Below are 16,080 nucleotides of genomic sequence, written 5' to 3'. Positions count from 1 at the left end.
TATTATATATATATATATATATATATATATATATATATATATATATATATATATATATATATATAAAACAAGCCTACACAAGGTTATAAAATAGCTTTCCATTTAAAAAAACTGTAAATTTGACATAAGCCAAAGATAGTTGAAATGTTCAACAAAGTATATCTAAGATGAAGTTTGGTAAGGCTTTTAAGGGCTCTACACACTAAGACCACGTGTCAGTGTCAAACATGGCTAAAACTGTGTATAGTACAGTAGCTCTGTATAAGCTTATATCAAAATGATGACACATTCAAATAATGTATGTTACCAAGTACTTTTTCTAGTTAATTGTATGAAATGCATATGTCTAAGAAAATGAAATAAAATCAGTTTGGAAAAGTCTTGACCTTTGATAGGCACACAGCAGTCAACAATATCAGAGGCTAAATAATAACCACATAATATTGTAAGGCAGAATAATTGCAATTGAGGTTAGCTATAAGTGGGACAAACTCGATCCTGTAAACCATCAAACCTAAACAAAGGTTTTGGCATTTTCAGAAAATAAATATGTCAAACTTAAAAGGCACAAATACATTTCAGAAAATGGCTACACCCTAGGTCAAATGGGGGTGAGGTGCAACAGAAGCGGTTTGTAAACTACACTGGTTTTTATCAGGAACCATGTCTGAGACATTAAGATTCAACTCTGTGGACCAACACTGGCTTTAGGCACCTGCACATCACGTGTTCGTTATGCGTATCGTCACTGCCATAGTCAGTCATTCTGTAACTTAGAGTATTGTTGACCGGTGCATCACTCACAAGACTTCTCTCCGTTTCCCCATGGTGGGATGGATAGAGGTGGTCTGAGGCTGTGTTAGTGACCCCAGTGGACTTATTTAGGAATTGCTGCTGAGTCTACGGCGAATGAGAGAAGCAGGCTTGGTCTCCGTGTCCTCCTGGTCGCTCTCACACTGTCTCTGACAAGGGGACAAATGCAGAGATAGTCAGATATAAGCATATCAACAGCCTCATCAATATGTTGATATTGAGAGGATAATAAAGAATTGATAACAGTTCAAATAAAGGTATAGTAATATTATTATGAAATATGGGTGCAACATTTGTCTGCTAGGGGTGTAGTTTTCCTGTTTTTGTTCCTTCCATGGTATGTAATTGATTAGTATATTACGATTGATTAAAATTGGCATTATTGATTGCCCAGACAGTACACACAGTTAGTTCTACAGGTCTTAGTCAGACTTTAATAAAAGGGCAGAAGCCAGCATTTCTCCAGGTCTAGACCCAGTCCTTTCTGCTCTCTTACCAGTTCCGGGTCCTCCTGCGACCTGCTTTTACACTGCAACTGCAGGCGAAATAATCTGTTACACGCCCACACCATGTTAAACGACATCTACAGAGAGGGGGGGTTTAAGAAGGGTATGAAAAGAGGTGTCCATAGGAAAGCAGTACTTTCGAAAGATTAAGAAGGAAAATATGGTGCAATACAATGTCTGGACCAGCAGGTGTCCCCCTCTCACCAGTATTGTAGAACTACTGCACACCAATGCAGATACGGTAGAAGAAAAGAAGAGGAAGCTACTTTGGAGTACTGAGATGCACCACTGGCATTTACCTTCCATTTCCTCTTGGCGTTGAACTTCTTGAAGCTTTTCATGTTGATGGATGATCGACTTCTGTTAGCCGCCTGTTTGCGCGTGAGGGGCTGATAAACAAGGAATTAACGTGATATTTTAATAGACGCTTTAGCCTTTATCCAAAGTGACATGCTTTCCAGTGTGAATCATATTCACAACTTTCCTACTCAAACCTTATAATGTCCTTATGTTGGGTTTATGTATTAAAGTTACCCCAATCAAATCACAATTATATCTCACCTTGATCCAAGGGTGTACTAGACATTCATTCGCTGTCATTCTCTCTCTGTAGGGGGGACACATCATTAAGTAATAGACTGTTGCATAGTATACAGACGTTATAGACAACCATATCAATTACACTAATAAATGAATGCGTGACCATTTGTTTACATTGGGTCTTTGACCAGCAGTTTCTCAATAAAGTCTTTGGCCATGGCGCTGGTCTGGTTGAAATAGATCTCTTCAAACTCATAGATCATCCCCACGATGTTCTTTAGTGTCTCTTCATCATTATCTCCTTGAAAGGGGGACAAACCACTCAACCTGTAGAATAGGGGGGGTATTAGAGAATATGTGTAGCTACCAGAGGAGGCTGGTGGGCGGAGCTATAGGAGGACAGGCTCATTGTAATGGCTGCAATGTAATAAATGGAATGGAGTCAAACGTGGTTTCATATTTGATACTGTTCCATAAATTTAATTCCAGACATTACAATTAGCCCGTCATCCTATAGCTCCTCCCACCAACCTCCACTGGTAGCTACGATACGTCAAGTTCAAATTGTCCACTTGTTCTGTATACTCACAATATGTAGGTTATCACACCAATACTCCTGGAGAGGAAAGAGAAGAGAGATATGAGTGACTTTGTGCACAAAACTATTTACCCCGGCAGTCAAGGCAGCTGGGACATTTTGTTTTTCTAATGAATAACATTGTAGTAATGGTTACCACATGTCGGCTGCCTCGCTCAGGGGTTCGTAGTTAATCACCTCAGGGGCTGGGAGGAGAACGGAAAGGGAGAGCGAGAAAGAGAGAAATCATGAGACACACACACACAACACAATCCAGCCTTATCCAGAAAAACAAAGTATGTGTAAGAGATGAAAAGAACAGATAGTCAAAAAATAGAGTGACATATTTTGTAAGGACCTGAGAATACAATAGAGGAGAGTGTCACTTCCTTTTGTCACAACAGTCACTGTGTCATTGTGTTAGGGAAACACTGGGTGATGTGAACACTGCTGTTGCACAGTATAATGGTATTCTCTAACCGACTTTAAATGCTCTAAATTCTTACAGTAAAACACATGAAAATGGGCAACTAGTTGGGGAATGAGTGGGTTATGGTATAATCCATGGCCCTACAATAATCCCCATGCAAGTAATCATTCCGTTACACTCTTTGTGTTGGCGACTCAGGTTGCATCACGTACTTCAGGCCTGTTGAAACTTCTCACCTAGTCACACATCTCTCACTACCCCCAGTGCCCCACCACGTGTTCTGATGTCACATCCTGTCCACAACCACACTACTACCCATTGGAAACTGTCTCCATGGAAACTTCAGCACCTTTCGAGAGGCTCAGGCTAAATAAAAACTAAAACAGACAGGAAGACACACACCATTATCACACACTAACAAAATGCTCACACATACTGACTGACACAATTTCCACCACCAAACACAGACAGTAAACACGTGGAATGTTCCACTTACCGATGTACTGTGGGGTCCCAGAGAGGCTCCTGTACTCCTCCCCCTGTTTGAGGCGATGGGCCAGTCCAAAGTCAATGATCTTGATGTGGGGGTGTGGCATCATCTTGTCTGCCAGCATGATGTTCTCTGGCTAAATGGAAAACAGAGAGCGTTACACACACACAATGCCAAATCCTGACGGAATGAAAAACAGCCCAAATGGATTTAGTCAAGGGTCAGGAAAGGAGGGGCCCGTCCCACCTAATTCACGGAACGGGGAAACACTGCTTTCTATCAGCTCTATTGCTATCCTTGTGTGTCTCACCTTGAGGTCAAAGTGGGCAATGTTCTTAGTGTGCATAAAGCCAACTCCCTTGAGGATCTGCTTCAGGAACTCTATGGCCTCCTCCTCAGACAAGCTCTCCTTCTCTGCTATGAAATCAAACAGCTCCCCACCACTGATACTAGAGCAGAGATGGGAGGGGAGGGGAGAGGAGGAGAGAGAAAAAGAGAGAAAAAATAAATAGAATTAAATAGATGTAAGTTTGTCAGTAGAATATCTTTCTCACATACAGATGTAGGATCTTAATTTGACCATCCTGTTACAGGAGAACATTTAAAACCATTAATATATTTGAGACTTTAAAAGGCTTCTGAAGTTTAATTTCCACTTTGAAATTTCAGACTTGATTTTCCTTTATGAATAATGTATCAACCCCTACATAAATGTCCATTAATGATAATCCACATAATAATTAAAATGTCTTGTTGCTGCAGAATTGTTTCCCTGCTGTATCAAACTGGCTCAAATTAAGATCTTACATCTATCGACTTATAAAATGGCATCTCAGTCATTCCTATTAAACTTACTCAAAAGCGAATCAGCCTAAAAATTTGCTTCAAGATCTTTTATTCATGCACACTCTTGCCTCTTGGAGTACAGCACCAGGTGGATTGCAGTTGTGTGTGTCTGTGGGTTGTTCAGTTATATTAATAGTTTTGAGTGGTCTGTCTGGCCTGGACTATTAGATTAGTGCTAGTATTGATAGGAGGATTAGATGGGATGACGGGACCAAGTGCTTCTCATTGTGTTCCCATTAAACAGGGTGGGAGTGAGAGTGGTGCTCCACGCAACTATTTCCATCCCACCTGCTGTGGGCTGAGGGGGGGACGACAGACAGAGACCAGCAGAGGTCTCCCCCTCCCTCCATCTGTCCCCACTTGACTCACAGCTCCACGATGAGCACCACCTCAGCGCGACTCTCAAACACGTCCCTGAGGGCCATGACGTTGGCGTGCTGCAGGCTCTGCAGTATCTCCACCTCCCTCTCCACACTCTTCCTCTCCAGGCCCAGGCGACTACTGGCGCTCCGACGCAGCTTCAGGAACTTCCCCGCCCAGCGGACCCCGGATGCACGCTCCAGCACCGCACGCACTTGCCCAAAGTGACCACTAGAGGGGGCCAGAGAGAGATGTTATCATAGAGAACTTTTGCATTGTGCTCGATATTACGCTGAACTACTCCTGTGATGCTAATAGGCCTAAAGCTTGTTTGAATTTGAGATGAGAGAGAAACTGAGGGGCATTGCACCTTTCTAGTACCATTTACTTAGCAGTGTATTTCTAGCTTTATAAGTAAATTACGTAAAGTTAAATTCAAATGAATGTAAATTCAAGTCTAGCGCCGTTTCATTCTCTACTCCAAACCTTCTCACTCACCTGCCAAGAACCTCTCCAATCTCATAGTAGTCCTCCACATTCTGCAGCTTAATCTGAGCCATGGTCTTGCTCTTTTTCCCCCCCCTCACACTCTTTTTTTCTGATTGTTTCCCAGAGCTACTGCATTCTGTAGAAGTGAGGGAAGAAAGAGGGATGACAGAACAGATGTGGAAGGTAAACTAAAATGTATTTCAAAGATAGAAGCAAGTAAAGGCACCAGACAGCATCAGGAACCATGGAAGAATGCCAGGACAATAAACAGAACTCTGTGTGTAGATAGAATTATGACAAGCGTATAGCAGCAAGACCAAAGTAGATAAACTATAAACTAATGGAAACAGACATGGACATAAATTGAAAAAAAAGGCACACACGCACACCGACCCACACAACCATGTTCGCTGGCAGAGTCAGAGGAGTTGGGTTAAATGCGGAAGACACATTTCAGTTGAACAACTGACTAGGTATCCCCCTTTCCAGATGTTTTAGGTTGGCTTGGGGGGGAGGGTTTGGTGGGATTTTTTCAAATGTATTTATCATCTCTACTTCGCGTAGCTACGAACACAAGAAAACAGCCAAACCCCATGATTTGCATAACATTACAGTTTTTTCAATGGCTTTGGTGAGATGTTCACAAGTATGTCACAACGGTTAGTACAAAACAGATCCTCAAAAAGGCAGTCGTTTCAAAACTCTAAGCACATTTCCAATTGACTCGATGCAATACTTAATGCTGAAGATCTGCTCTGTAGCATCTAGGCCCCAATTAAATTTGTATTGTGAAAGTTCAGCGCTATAACGCGATTGAAATTTAAAGGTAATTTCTGATTGAGGTGACATATGCAGCATTTACTGTGAATGCAGTCTCCCTGAACGTGGGAACAGTCCCTTTAAATTTAAATCACGCATGGGATAGAAATTAAATACATTTTCAGTCTATTTTTATGGGTAGTGCCAGTGTATTGCCTAATGTGAAAACAGTGTAATATACATTACTGTAGCATATTACATTCAAAGGGCAATTTTGCATTTGCTGCTATTAGATTAACTGTTAGTTAAAATAACTAAATTGAGAAGATATCATGATGCATTTTGGTGATTAAATCAATGTTCTCATGGTATTTCACAGTAAACTAGTGGTTAGAACATTGGGCCAATAACTGAAAGTTTGCTGGATCAAATCCCCGAACTGACAAGGTAAAAATCTGTCATTCTGCCCCTGAGCAAGGCAGTTAACCCACTGTTCCCCAGGCACCAAAGACATAGATGTCGATTATGGCAGCCCCCCCGCACCTCTCTGATTCAGTGGGGAAGACACACTTCAGTTGAATGCATTCAGTTGTACAACTGACTGGTATCCCCCTTTCCCTAAACATATTTTGGATTAATGCTTGTGTGGTGAAAGTCTCCAAACAAAATGAATACAAAATAAAAAAGGTTTTGAATATAAGATTTGATGTTTTACAAGTCTTACCAGTTTGGAGTTTTGTACTAAGAGATTAGAAAATTCACCACGTACTTGTGAAAAGATCACCAAAGCGATTGGAAAAGCCTCAAAAAAACCAACTACACTGCTTCCTTGCATTTCATGTGTGTGTTTGATGGTTAGTCCTGCACTAACACTGATAACTTGAACAAAGGCAGCCACTGACAGCGCCCTTATCCGGATGTTTTATATAGAACAGACATTTTCTGCTGCGTGTTTATGAATGTTAAATGGGTAATAGAGATGTTACTACGGCACGTTAATGAATACTTAACAAATGTTCCATTATGGCTTTTTGATTTAGCAACGAAAACTAAATAATTATTCTTCACACACAACCACCAACACACATCCTTCCATGCTGATGCTGGAGCACAAAGGCATGCTCTGTATCTGTAAATATTTACATATCCCCGGAAACATCCTTCATTTATCAGTGAACACCCCAATGTGCTGTCAGCACACACACACACTAACTAACCACGGGCCAATGTGTTCTGCTTAACCGCAACACAGATGAGAATCATTCTGTGAAAAGAGAAAGACAGAGAGGTGTGTCCATATGCCCCTATGTGGCACGTCTACAGGGCCTGGGAGTTTCTACTGTGTATGAGTGATGCACGGCATGATAACGGGTTCCAATCAATAGTCGGATAATACATCAATATACTCCTCACACTCAGTCATGGGAAGTTCTATCACTACATACCAAATCAACATTTTATTTGTCGCATGCGCTAAATAAAACTGGTGTAGACCTTACCGTGAAATGCTTACTTACGAGCCCTTCCCAAGGATGCAGAGTTTAAAGATATTAATAACTAAATACACTGCTCAAAAAAATAAAGGGAACACTAAAATAACACATCCTAGATCTGAATGAATGAAATATTCTTATGAAATACTTTTTTCTTTACATAGTTGAATGTGCTGACAACAAAAATCACGCAAAAATTATCAATGGAAATCAAATTTATCAACCCATGGAGGTCTGGATTTGGAGTCACACTCAAAATTAAAGTGGAAAATCACACTACAGGCTGATCCAACTTTGATGTAATGTCCTTAAAACAAGTCAAAATGAGGCTCAGTAGTGTGTGTGGCCTCCACGTGCCTGTATGACCTCCCTACAATGCCTGGGCATACTCCTGATGAAGTGGCGGATGGTCTCCTGAGGGATCTCCTCCCAGACCTGGACTAAAGCATCCGCCAACTCCTGGACAGTCTGTGGTGCAACGTGGCGTTGGTGGATGGAGCGAGACATGATGTCCCAGATGTGCTCAATTGGAGTCAGGTCTGGGGAACGGGCGGGCCAGTCCATAGCATCAATGCCTTCCTCTTGCAGGAACTGCTGACACACTCCAGCCACATGAGGTCTAGCATTGTCTTGCATTAGGAGGAACCCAGGAGGAACCCAGGGCCAACTGCACCAGCATATGGTCTCACAAGGAGTCTGAGGATCTCATCTCGGTACCTAATGGCAGTCAGGTTACCTCTGGCGAGCACATGGAGGGCTGTGCGGCCCCCCCAAAGAAATGCCACCCCACACCAAGACTGACCCACCGCCAAACCGGTCATGCTGGAGGATGTTGCAGGCAGCAGAACGTTCTCCACGGCGTCTCCAGACTCTGTCACGTCTGTCACGTCTGTCACATGTGCTCAGTGTGAACCTGCTTTCATCTGTGAAGAGCACAGGGCGCCAGTGGTGAATTTGCCAATCTTGGTGTTCTCTGGCAAATGCCAAACGTCCTGCACGGTGTTGGGCTGTAAGCACAACCCCCACCTGTGGACGTCGGGCCCTCATACCACCCTCATGGAGTCTGTTTCTGACCGTTTGAGCAGACACATGCACATTTGTAGCCTGCTGGAGGTCATTTTGCAGGGCTCTGGCAGTGCTCCTCTTGCTCCTCCTTGCACAAAGGTGGAGGTAGCGGTCCTGCTGCTGGGTTGTTGCCCTGCTACGGCCTCCTCCACGTCTCCTGATGTACTGGCCTGTCTCCTGGTAGCGCCTCCATGCTCTGGACACTACGCTGACAGACACAGCAAACCTTCTTGCCACAGCTCGCATTGATGTGCCATCAGCTCATGGATGAGCTGCACTACCTGAGCCACTTGTGTGGGTTGTAGACTCCGTCTCATGCTACCACTAGAGTGAAAGCACCGCCAGCATTCAAAAGTGACCAAAACATCAGCCAGGAAGCATAGGAACTGAGAAGTGGTCTGTGGTCACCACCTGCTGAACCACTCCTTTATTGGGGGTGTCTTGCTAATGGCCTATAATTTCCACCTGTTGTCTATTCCATTTGCACAACAGTATGTGAAATTTATTGTCAATCAGTGTTGCTTCCTAAGTGGACAGTTTGATTTCACAGAAGTGTGATTGACTTGGAGTTACATTGTGTTGTTTAAAAGTGTTCCCTTTATTTTTTGAGCAGTGTAGTAACAAGAGGAAGAAAATAAAATACACAAGAATGGAGCTATATACAGGGAGTACCAGATCAATGTACAGTCGTGGCCAAAAGTTTTGAGAATGACAAATATTAATTCAAAGTCTGCTGCCTCAGTGTCTTTAGATATTTTTGTCAGATGTTACTATGGAATACTGAAGTATAATTACAAGCATTTCATAAGTGTCTAAGGCTTTTATTGACAGTTACATGAAGTTGATGCAAAGAGTCAATATTTGCAGTGTTGACCCTTCTTTTTCAAGACCTCTGCAATACTCCCTGGCATGCTGTCAATTAACTTCTGGGCCACATCCTGACTGATGGCAGCCCATTCTTGCATAATCAATGCTTGGAGTTTATCAGAATTTGTGGGTTTTTGTTTGTCCACCCGCCTCTTGAGGATTGACCACAAGTTCTCAATGGGATTAAGGTCTGGGGAGTTTCCTGGCCATGGACCCAAAATATCGACGTTTTGTTCCCCGAGCCACTTAGTTATCACTTTTGCCTTATGCCAAGGTGCTCCATCATGCTGGAAAAGGCATTGTTCGTCACCCAACTGTTCCTGGATGGTTGGGAGAAGTTGCTCTCTGAGGATGTGTTGGTACCATTCTTTATTCATTGCTGTGTTCTTAGGCAAAATTGTGAGTGAGCCCACTCCCTTGGCTGAGAAGCAATCCCCACATATGAATGGTCTCAGGATGCTTTACTGTTGGCATGACACAGGACTGATGGTAGCGCTCACCTTGTCTTCTCCAGACAAGCTTTTTTCCGGATACCCCAAACAATCGGAAAGGGGATTCATCAGAGAAAATGACTTTACCCCAGTCCTCAGCAGTCCAATCCCTGTACCTTTTGCAGAATACCAGTCTGTCCCTGATGTTTTTCCCTGGAGAGAAGTGGCTTCTTTGCTGCCCTTCTTGACACCAGGCCATCCTCCAAAAGTCTTTGCATCTGCACGCAGAGTGAGGCGCTCACAGCTGCCTGCTGCCATTCCTGAGCAAGCTCTGTACTGGTGGTGCCCCGATCCCGCAGCTGAATCAACTTTAGGTTATGGTCCTGGAACTTGCTTGACTTTCTTGGGCGCCCTGAAGCCTTCTTCACAACAATTGAACCGCTCTCTTTGAAGTTCTTGATGATCCGATAAATGGTTAATTTATGGGCAATCTTACTGGCAGAAATATACTTGCCTGTGAAGCCCTTTTTGTGCAAAGCAATGATGACGGCACGTGTTTCCATGCAGGTAACCATGGTTGACAGAGGAAGAACAATGATTCCAAGCACCACCCTCCTTTTGAAGCTTCCAGTCTGCTATTCAAAGTCAATCAGCATGACAGAGTGATCCCCAGCCTTGTCAACACTCACACCTGTGTTAACAATTGAATCCCTGACATGATGTCAGCTGGTCCTTTTGTGGCAGGGCTGAAATGCAGTGGAAATGTTTTTTGGGGATTCAGTTCATTTGCATGGCAAAGAGGGACATTGCAATTAATTGCAATTCATCTGATCACTCTTCGTAACATTCTGGAGTATATGCAAATTGCCATCATACAAACTGAGGCAGCAGACTTTGTGAAAATTTATATTTGTGTCATTCTCAAAACCTTTGGCCACGACTGTATGGTAGCAGAGTGAACAGTCCATGGCAATTCGGGCCTTCCTCTGACACTGCCTGATATAAAATGTCCTGGATGGCAGGGAGCTCAGCCCCAGTGATGTACTGGCCTGTTCACATCACCCTCTGTAGTGCTTTGCTGTCATTTACCACACCAAGTGGTGATGCAGCCAGTCTAGATGTTCTCGATGGTGCAGCTGTAGAACTTTGAGGATCCGAGGGCCCATGCCAAATCTTTTCAGCCTCCGGAGGGGGAAGAGGTGCTGCCATGCCCGCTTCACGACTGTGCAGGTGTGGACCATGTTAAGTCATTAATGATGTGGCCGCCAAGGAACTTGAAGCTCTCGACCCGCTCCACAACAGCCCTGTCGATGTGGATGGGGGCGTGCTCTCCCCTCTTTCTCCTATAGTCCATGATCAGCTCCTTGGTCTTACTGAAGTTGAGGGAGAGGTTGATGTCCTGGCATCACACTGGTAAGTCTCTGACCTCCTCCCTGTAGGCTGACTCATCGCCGTCTATCAGGCCTACCACCGTCGTGTCGTCAGCAAACTTGATGGTGTTTGAGTTGTGCGTGGCCACACAGTCGTGGGTGAACAGGGAGTACAGGAGGGGATTAAGGGAGTACACGGGGGTGAACAGGGAGTACACGGGGGTGAACAGGGAGTACACAGGGGCCCCGTGTTGAGGGACATCATGGTGGAGGTGTTCTTGCCTACCCTCACCACCTGGGTTCGACCTGTCAGGAAGACCAGGGTCCAGTTGCAGAGGGATGGGTTCAGTCCATAACTTGGTGATGAGCTTGGTGGGGACTATGGAGTAGAACGCTGAGCTGTAGTCTAGGAACAGCATTCTCACATAGTTATTTCCCCTTTTGCCCAGGTGGGAGAGGGCAGTATGAAGTGCAATTGAGATTGCATCATCTGTGGATCTATTGGGGCAGTATGCAAATTGGAGTGGGTCTAGGGAGTCTGGGATGATGTTGTTAATGTGTGTCATGACCAGCCTTTCTAAGCACTTCATAATTACAGATGTGAGTGCTACAGGGCGATAGTCATTTAGACAATGTTGGTCAGCTTGAAACGTGTTGGGATTACAGACTGGGACAAGGAGATATTGAAAATGTCGTCTGTGAAGACACCCAACAGCTGGTCTGCGCATGCTTTGAGAACGAACCCTGGTATTCTGTCTGGCAGGCGGCCTTGTGATTGTTAACCCGTTTAAATGTTTTGCTCACATCGGCCATGGAGAGCGAGATCACAATCTTTTTATGCTCCCTTCGTGAAAGCCCCTGTTTTTAGGATTATTGTGTGATCTCTCTCTCCATGGCAAATGTGAGCAAAACGTTAAAAGGCTGGATTTCCCTTTGTAATCGATTATCGTCTGCGAGCCCTGCCACATAAAATGAGAGTTGGAGCCCATGGAATAGGATTCCTACTATATTGTTCTTTTGCATGTTTGATGTCTCGTCTGAGGTCATATCGGGCTTTCTTGTATGCGTCCATGTCCAATTCCTTGTAAGCCGTAACCCTGGTCTTCAGCTCAGTGTGAATATTACCTGTAATTACGCACCCCCAAACACCTTCGTGCGGCTATGGGCTCACAATTATTTTTCTGTCTGTGCGTGTGTTCGCTCACACCGGTGCATTTGTCTGACAATATGCATTGATGCAAACTGGAAAAATATGGTAAAAAAAACAGGATGTGTGTGTCTGTGTGGTGTGCATGCATGCATGTGTGAAATGACAGTGTGTCTGTGTGCTAGTTTGAAAAGAGAAGAGTCTGATGACAGGGTGTTTGTGTCTATGCCTTTGTTGGGAGACAATGGCAGGACATGTGACGTGTATACAGAACCTGTCAAAAGTTTAGACACCTACTCATTCAAGGGTTTTTTAGTTTGACTATTTTCTAAATTGTAGAATAATAGTGAAGACATCACAACTATGAAATAACACATATGGAATCATGTAATAATGTATTTGTATTTTTTTTTAACCTTTAACCAGGCAAGTCAGTTTAGAACAAATTCTTATTTATAATGACAGCCGACACCGGCCAAACCGGGACGACGCTGGGCCAATTGTGAGCCGCCCTATGGGACTCCCCATCACGGCCGGTTGTGATACAGCTTGGATTCGAACCAGGGTGTATATAGTGACGCCTCAAGAACTGAGATGCAATGCCTTAGACCGCTGCGCACTCTGGAGCCCCCCCCTCCCCCCAAAAAGTTAAACATATCAAAATATTTGAGATTTTTTAAAGTATCCACCCTTTGCTTTGACAGCTTGGCATTCTCTAAACCAGCTCCATGAGGTAGGCACCTGGAATGGATTTCAATTAACAGGTGTGCCTTGTTAAGTTTTTATTTTTTTAACTGGGCAAGTCAGTCTTATTTTCAATGACGGCCTAGGAACAGTGGGTTAACTGCCTTCTTCAGGGGCAGAACGACAGATTTTTACCTTGTCAGCTCAGGGATTCGATCTTCCAACCTTTCGGTTACTAGTCCAACACTAACTATTAGGCTACCTGCCGCCTCTTAATGCGTTTGCTACAATCAGTTGTGTTGTGACAAGGTAGGGGTGGTATAAGGAAGATGGTATTTTACCAAATAGGGCCAAGTCCATATTATGGCAAGAACAGCTCAAATAAGAAAAGAGAAACACCAGTCCATCATTACTTTAAGACATGAAGGTCAGTCAATACGGAAAATTTCAAGAACCGAAAGTTTCTTCAAGTGCAGTCGCAAAAACCATCAAGCGCTTTGATATAACTGGCTCTCATGAGGGCCGTCACAGGAAAGGAAGACCGAGTTACTTCTGCTGCAAGGGATAAGTTAGCCTTAAATGCACCTCAGATTTCAGCCCAAATAAAAACTTCAGAGTTCAAGTAACAGACACATCTCAACATCAACTGTTCAGAGGAGACTGCGTGAGTCAGGCCTTCATGGTCCAATTGCTGCAAAGAAACCACTACTAAAGGACACCAATAATAAGAAGAGACTTGCTTTGACTTGCTATGAGTCCAAATTTTAGATTTCTAGTTCCAACCGGTGTCTTTGTGAGACGCAGAGTTGGTGAACGGATGATCTCCACATGTGTGGTTCCCACAGTGAAGCATGGACGTGGTGTGATGGTGCTTTGCTGTTGACACTGTCTGTGATTTATTTAGAATGCAAGGCCACCCCATCTGCGCTTAGTGGGACTATCATTTGTTTTTCAACAGGAAAATTACCCAACACACCTCCAGGCGGTGTAAGGGCTATTTGACCAAGAAGGAGAGTGGTGGAGTGCTGCATCAGATGACCTGGCCTCCACAATCACCCGATCTTAACCCAATTGAGATAGTTTGGGATGAGTTGGACCGCAGAGTGGAGGAAAAGCAGCCAACGAGTGCTCAGCATATGTGGGAACTCCTTCAAGACTGTTTGAAAAGCCTTCCAGGTGAAGCTGGTTGAGAGAATGCCTCAAGTGTGCAAAGCTGTCATCAAGGCAACAGGTGGCTACTTTGTATCATCTCAAATTTAAAATATATTTTGATTTGTTTAACACTTTTTTGGTTACTACATGATTCCAAATGTGTTACTTCACAGTTGAGATAGTCATCTGGAATGAATGCATTTCAATTAACAGGTGTGCCTGAAAGTTAATTTGTGTGTGAACTTGTGACTGTGTGCATGTGACTCTGTGTACGTGCATGTGTATATGACATGCAGTCAAATGCATGACCTATTCTGGTCCACTACTAGACTACTGTAACACTAGTAAAACATCTACTCCAGTACATCCATTGTCAAGGACTGAATGTCCAAATGGAAAAGCATATACAGATGCTGTATCTTAATTTGAGCCAGTTTCACACAACATGAATATAATCCTGGAGCAACAGGAAATGTGAATTGTTATAATCAATGGACATTTTTTGTAGGGGTTGATACCACAGGAGGCTGCTGTGGGGAGGACGGCTCATAATAACGGCTGGAACGAAGCAAACGGAATGGCATCAAACACATGGAATCCATGCGTTTGATACCATTCCACTAATTCCGCACAAGCCATTACCACAAGCCCATCCTCCCCAATTAAGGTGCCACCAACCTCCTGTGGTTGATACATTTTTCATTAAGGCAAACCAAGTCTGAGATTATGTGGAAATTACATAAAAAAGCCTTTTTAAACATCGAATACACTACAAGTTTGCATTTCCTGTTGTCGAGGAACATTACTGCAACGGGATGATCAAATTAAGATATGGCATCTGTATAGCCCCAGAGATTAGGACACATATAGGGTATCACCACAGCTATGTCCCATAAAACAGAGAGAGCGAGAGAGAGAGTGCATGAATGAGTAGTGGGTTATTTATATCAAACAATTGTGAGAATTGACATGAAGAATGGGAGGGGAATGCTTTGGCCACTTGTGTGTGAAGGATAGAGTCTAACGTGGCATCATCCATTCAAGCCTGAAACAAGTGACAATGGAAAAGTTGATGCGTAATTTGTGACATTGTAAAAGCGGCGTCCATGGGTTTTGTATGACATTACACATCCCTAAAAAAAATTTCATAAAATAATGTTTTAAATGGCCAACACCGCTTGATTTTCATCAAATGAAACCAACAGACAGACGAGGGAAATGGCTCCTCATAAATAAGCCTACTCAAATAAATTGATTTTGGGTCATCTTTTGTTTGAGAAAAAGGTCTGTAGACGGTGGTTATAGTTAAAGCTACTCACCCAAATAAATTCACGATAATCTCGGGCGCAGTTTTGATGTGAGGTTGGGCGTGTCACAACTTTCTACTTCTTCAACGGTGTAGTAGGCTTTACGAACGCCCGGATTTAAAGTACGTTTGTCTCCCTTGAAATGAAATAAGTAGGTTGTGCCGTATTCCGACAGCAACCGGTTTCCGTGCCGGAGAGAGAGAGTAGTAGGCAGACTGGTTCGACGGCTCCCTTTATTTCAATGCGCTTTGGTTACCCAAGCCTACAGGGGAGCTAGAGAAACGCGACATACACCAAGGAAAGCCCTCGCATACTTTTTTTTTTTTAAACCTCAATATTCATGTAGACTATAAAAGGTGCCTGTGGTGGCCCTGAAACAATCCACTGATTAGTCTACTACAATCAAATTTCTTGGATATGTTGCGTGCCATTTGCAAATAGGCCTACTGCACAGTGCACTGGAGTTGTAGCCTACTGTGTGATGTGGTAAAAAAGTACCCTAAAGGCAGGGTTGGGTAGGTAACCCTAAATGTAATCCGTTAGTTACTAGTTACCTGTCCAACATTGTAATCAACGTAATTTTTTATTACCCAAACTCAGTAACTTAATCCGATTAGGCTACTTTCAGTTACTTTTGGATTATCTTTTCCCATTAAGGCCATAGGCAAAAATTGTGATTTTGCTTCATCTGTCAATTTTCAGATATTGGGATATTATGTACAAATACATTGGCAATAATGTATATAAATACTTT

General features: G+C 43.4%; 1 protein-coding gene across 1 annotated transcript; it reads right to left on the bottom strand.

The window, feature by feature from the left end:
• Positions 1-67: 67 nt before the first annotated feature.
• Positions 68-15,774, bottom strand: LOC110513574 (death-associated protein kinase 2). Its single transcript, XM_036971929.1, has 12 exons — positions 15,339-15,774; positions 5,061-5,187; positions 4,572-4,793; positions 3,667-3,805; positions 3,363-3,492; positions 2,594-2,642; positions 2,449-2,475; positions 2,034-2,186; positions 1,881-1,926; positions 1,619-1,708; positions 1,310-1,396; positions 68-962 (listed from the first exon to the last, which is right to left on the bottom strand). The coding sequence occupies exons 2-12, from the start codon at positions 5,120-5,122 to the stop codon at positions 882-884; spliced, it is 1,086 nt and encodes a 361-aa protein (XP_036827824.1). The 5' UTR covers positions 5,123-5,187; positions 15,339-15,774; the 3' UTR covers positions 68-881.
• Between the last annotated feature and the right edge of the window lie 306 nt (positions 15,775-16,080).

Source organism: Oncorhynchus mykiss, chromosome 3 (genome assembly GCF_013265735.2).
Source record: "Oncorhynchus mykiss isolate Arlee chromosome 3, USDA_OmykA_1.1, whole genome shotgun sequence".
NCBI lineage: Eukaryota > Metazoa > Chordata > Actinopteri > Salmoniformes > Salmonidae > Oncorhynchus > Oncorhynchus mykiss.
Note: the sequence above shows the minus strand (reverse complement) of the source record. Positions and strands in the feature narration are given on the sequence as shown.

Bases quoted from the DNA above. Each gene is read 5' to 3' on its own strand.
- LOC110513574 (XM_036971929.1), bottom strand. From the start codon at position 5,122: ATGGCTCAGATTAAGCTGCAGAATGTGGAGGACTACTATGAGATTGGA. The intron at 3,806-4,571 runs GTGAGTCAAGTG...TCTCTGCTCTAG, and splicing joins GTGGTGCTCATCGTGGAGCT to TATCAGTGGTGGGGAGCTGT. The intron at 1,397-1,618 runs GTAAATGCCAGT...CCCTCTCTGTAG, and splicing joins ACGCCAAGAGGAAATGGAAG to ATGTCGTTTAACATGGTGTG.